This window comes from Sardina pilchardus, chromosome 17, assembly GCF_963854185.1.
Source record: "Sardina pilchardus chromosome 17, fSarPil1.1, whole genome shotgun sequence".
Classification (NCBI taxonomy): Eukaryota; Metazoa; Chordata; class Actinopteri; order Clupeiformes; family Clupeidae; genus Sardina; species Sardina pilchardus.
The window spans coordinates 22,987,562-22,992,325 of record NC_085010.1 but is presented as its reverse complement, the minus strand read 5'-3'; the positions used below and the strand labels follow the sequence as shown (position 1 = coordinate 22,992,325).

General features: G+C 50.6%; 1 protein-coding gene across 1 annotated transcript in view; it reads right to left on the bottom strand.

The window, feature by feature from the left end:
* Nucleotides 1-1,192: 1,192 nt before the first annotated feature.
* Nucleotides 1,193-4,764, bottom strand: part of LOC134062620 (chromobox protein homolog 7-like) — a 3,587-nt gene continuing 15 nt past the window's right edge. The window contains exons 1-2 of the mRNA XM_062518700.1: nt 4,632-4,764; nt 1,193-1,721 (exon numbers count right to left, since the gene is read on the bottom strand). The exon at nt 4,632-4,764 is cut by the window's right edge and continues 15 nt beyond it. Coding sequence (XP_062374684.1) covers nt 1,339-1,721; nt 4,632-4,764 — 516 coding nt within the window. The 3' untranslated portion in view covers nt 1,193-1,338. The remainder of the gene's footprint in view (nt 1,722-4,631) is intronic.

Sequence of the window (4,764 nt, the reverse complement as noted above, 5' to 3'; positions counted from 1 at the left end):
GTGTGTGTGTGTGTGTGTGTGAAAGAGAGAGAGAGATAAAGAGAGAGAGAGAGCAAGAAAGAGAGAATTTGTCACAATATTCATCTCTGTGTTTGCCCATCTCTGCCCATACATATATACTATATGTGTGTCTAACATTATGTGAGTTTATGTGTCATTGTGTGTGTGTGTGTGTATGTGTGTGTGTGTGTGTGTGTGTGTGTGTGTGTGTGTGTGTGGGTGTGTGTGTGGGTGTGTGTCTAAAAGCTCAGAACAGGACCGTAAATGTATTGGGCCTCACGCCTCTAAAAAATAGCTCAGTTCCACCCTACTGTGACAGTATAGCCGTTGCTAGTGGACCCTGGCTAAAGTTTATGTTAATTCTCCATTTCCTATAAGCCACTCTAAACAAAAGTTAAATGTAATTTTGTGTCCGATCAAACAAATAAACAAACCCGAAGGCAGCAAACGCTCACCAGCTGTTCTGCTCAGATTTGAATTTCATAAGAAGAAAGAAAAATGTTTGGGACCCTGTGCCCTCCAGAAAAATGGGTTTGATCCATCGTTAGCAGGGGGCAAAGTGGCCACAAAAACAATCTCAATGTTTTGTAATGTTTGTTTAGGAACAAGATACTGTTTTCTGGTGCTCATAGTAGTAAGGGGGTGTGCAATGCAGATCCGAAACATGGAGCACTAAAAGAAGAAACACAAGCACACACACACACATACACACACACACACACACACACACACACACACACATACACACAAACCAACTGACACATACACACTCCACACACACTGAGCTGGATGCTCACACATTGCATAGGCAAGCATAAACACAATCTCAAAAAAATCAACAACCCCAGGCAGAGCAACATGATGCTAATGTGCTGTTGTAATTGTCAGGGCACACAGACTCAGGAAACAAGGTTATGATCAATCAAGTTGTTTTAATTTTCAAACATGAACCAAGGCAGGAGAAATAAACAAGGTCTTGGAAGTTAACGCTCAGAAGATCATCAGAATAAGAAGGCAGTCCAAACTTGTAAGAGTGTATCGTCCAACAGAAAGATTTCCAATAGAAAATGTCCAACATAAAAGTTCTACAACCTGGGACGTAGCAGGCACCTCGCGAAACAAGGAGCAGAGCTTCAGGAACAAGGAGCAGTCCATGTGCTGGAGTAAGGTTCTCCGTTGAAGAGGTCAGACGGAGAGAGCAGGGTGACAGGGGTTTAAATGGGCAGCAGGAGATTGGTTACAGGTGCTGGGGAGTAGTAGAGGGGATTGGCTGCAGGTGCTGGGGAGTAGTAGAGAGGAGATTGGATTATTGGGAAAGTGGATAGGATGATTGGGCAATTAGTAGACAGGGGAATTAGATTGGGAGATCGTTGGAGCAGAGTGACGAGGAGTAGAGACTGATGGAGAACCTGGTGGCGTCGTGACATTACCCCCCCCTTCAGGAGCCGCTTCCAGGGACGAGGTGACACGGCGTCGCGGTCGGCCACGGCTGCGGGGGGCTGGTCGACCGGGATGGGTGCGATGGAAGTCAGCAAGGAGGTCTGGGTCCAGGATGTCAGATCGGCGCACCCAGGATTGGTCCTCTGGACCGTAGCCCTCCCAGTCGACCAGGTATTCCAGCCGACCTCTGCGACGCCGAGAGTCTAGGATGTCGTGGATGGCATAGACAGGACCCTCGTCCAGGAGAAGCGGCAAAGGGGGATCGACAGCGACACCAGGCTCTGTGGAGGAAGGAGAGAGAGGTGAGTTAAAGGGTTTCAGAAGAGACACATGAAAAGTGGGGTGGATTCGGTAATTAGCAGGGAGCTGGAGCCGATAGGTGACAGGGTTGATCCGGTGAGTTATGGTGAAGGGGCCGATGTATCGAGGGCTGAGTTTTTTGCATGGGAGACGCATTCGGATGTCCCGGGTGGACAGCCACACCTTTTGACCCACTTCATACTCTGGTGCTGAAGATCGTCTCACGTTGGCATGGCGACTGTGGCGATTGACAGCCCGCTGAAGATGGTGGTGCGCCTCTCCCCAGACCCTCTCACTTTCCTGATACCAGCGGTCAACGGCAGGGACATCGGAAGATTCTCCTGTCCAGGGGAACAGTGGAGGTTGGTGACCAAGGATGCATTGGAATGGTGTTAGGCCAGTGGAAGGTTGGCGGAGAGAGTTCTGCGCATACTCGGCCCAGGGTAAGAAGTGACTCCAGGTGTCTTGGTGCCGGTGACAGTAGGTTCGAAGATACCGGCCGATCTCCTGAATCTTCCGTTCCGTTTGTCCATTTGTTTGGGGGTGATAGCCTGATGTCAAACTCACGCTTACACCCATCAGACGGAGAAAGGCTCGCCAGAAGCGGGAAATAAATTGGGGCCCTCGGTCCGACACCACATCTTCTGGGATGCCATAATTTCTGAACACGTGAGTGAATATGGCCTCCGCTGTCTCAGCTGCCGTGGGGAGACTCTTGAGTGGAATGAGTTTGCAGGCTTTGGAGAATCTGTCAACCACGACAAGGATGCAGGTATTGTCGTTGGACGGTGGGAGGTCTGTGACAAAGTCGACCCCAAGGTGTGACCAAGGGCGTTGTGGTATCGGTAGAGGAATCAACTTCCCCACAGGGAGGTGACGAGGAGTTTTTGACATTGCGCAGTCTGGGCATCCCGCAACAAGCTTGCGGATTTCCCGAGCCATGCCAGGCCACCAATAGCGATCTTGGAGAAGCGTAAGGTTGGCGTTGGCCCCGGGGTGTCCAGTGCCGGGGTTGCAGTGCGCAGAGGTGAGGAGTTGAGTTCTGAGCTGTCGGGGAACGTAGACAAGACCAGCTGGGGTATTCGGTGGAGCTGGATCAGACTCCCTGGCGGCGGCCATCTGCTCATCCAGGGACCACAGGATGGGACTCAAGATGTACTCATTTGGTAGGATGGGTTCGGGTTGCTCACTGGACTCCTCTGGATGGTGAAGTCTTGATAGTGCATCTGCCCTAGGATTACGTGATCCAGGTCTGTAGCTGATGGTGAAAGTGAAGCGAGTGAAAAAGAGGGCCCATCTGGCTTGGCGGGGGTTGAGTCGTTTTGCTTCTTTGAGGTATTGGAGATTCTTGTGATCAGTCAGGACTGAGAATGGGTGTTTCGATCCTTCAAGCCAATGTCTCCACTCCTCCAGGGCTAGCTTGATGGCAAGTAATTCACGATTTCCGATGTCATAATTACGTTCTGCTGGGCTAAGCTTCCTAGAGAAGTAGGCACAAGGATGAAGACGAGGAGGGTTACCTTGGCACTGAGAAAGAACCGCACCAACACCAGTGGTGGATGCATCCACCTCAACGATGAACTTCCTCTCAGGGTCTGGGTGGCGGAGGATTGGTGCAGATGCAAAGGCCTGTTTCAACTTCTGGAAGGCCTCTGAGGCTTCAGGAGTCCAGGATAGGCTTTTGGGTTTGTTTCGGAGTAGAGAGGTGAGGGGTGCTGTAATCAGACTGAAGCCGTGGATGAAGCGTCTGTAGAAATTTGAGAACCCCAAGAAGCGTTGGAGTCCCTTGACTGTGTGTGGAGCATCCCAGGAGAGGACCGCCTTCACCTTCTGGTCGTCCATGCTGATTCCGTGGTTGCTGATGTCATAACCCAGGAAGTGAACAGCAGTTTGGTGGAAGAGGGACTTCTCAGCCTTCACGAAGAGCTGAAACTCACGCAACTTCGTCAGGACCAGGGAGACGTGCTTGACATGATCTGTGGGGTTGGATGAGTATATGAGTATATCATCAATGAAAACCATGACGAACAGATTGAGATATTCTCTGAACACTTCATTGATAAACCCCTGGAAAACTGATGGTGCGTTTGACAAACCGTAGGGCATCACCAGGTATTCATAGTGACCGGTGGGAGTGATGAAAGCAGTCTTCCATTCGTCACCTTGGCGAATACGGACTAGATTGTAGGCACTTCTCAGATCCAATTTGGAGAATATCTTGGCATCACGCAGTTGCTCAAGAGCTGCCGGAACAAGTGGAAGAGGATATCTGAACTTCACTGTGATATTATTGAGTGCACGGTAATCAATGCAGGGTCTAAGTCCACCATCCTTCTTAGCCACGAAGAAGAAGGAAGAAGCCACTGGCGATTTAGATGGGCGTATGTATCCCAATTGTAATGCTTCTTCAATGTAGTTCTTCATTGCCTCTTGCTCAGGGACGGAGAGTGGGTAGACCTTTCCTCGCGGTAGGGGCTGACCAGGTTCCAGGTCGATTGCGCAGTCCCAGGGTCGGTGTGGAGGAAGGTGAGATGCACGGCGCGGACAGAACACATCACTGAATGAGGAGTACTCAGGTGGGACAACTACTGGACGACTCTGCTCTGGACTTTCAATGGTGGTGGCATTGAGTGACAACACTGGAGACTGAGTACTGGGGCGAGGAAGTTTTGGGAAACAGTTGGAATGGCATTTCTTTCCCCATTGAAGTATTTCTCCAGTGGACCAGGAGATCACAGGTGCATGTTGGATAAGCCAGGGGCGTCCTAGAATTAGATCGACTGTGGAATCTTCAAGGATATAAAAGGTAACTTTCTCCACATGTAGACATCCAACACGCAGCACTAGGTCATTTGCGTGATATTGGACCCGCTTGCGGGCTAAGGGCTTACCCACTATTGAGTGGACGTCGAGGGGGGCAGTGCAGCGGGTCCTCTGGAGCTGGAGACGCTGGACAAGGGACCCGGAAATGAAGTTCCCGGCTGACCCTGAATCAAGGAGAGCAAAGACTGGGTAGGTGGACAT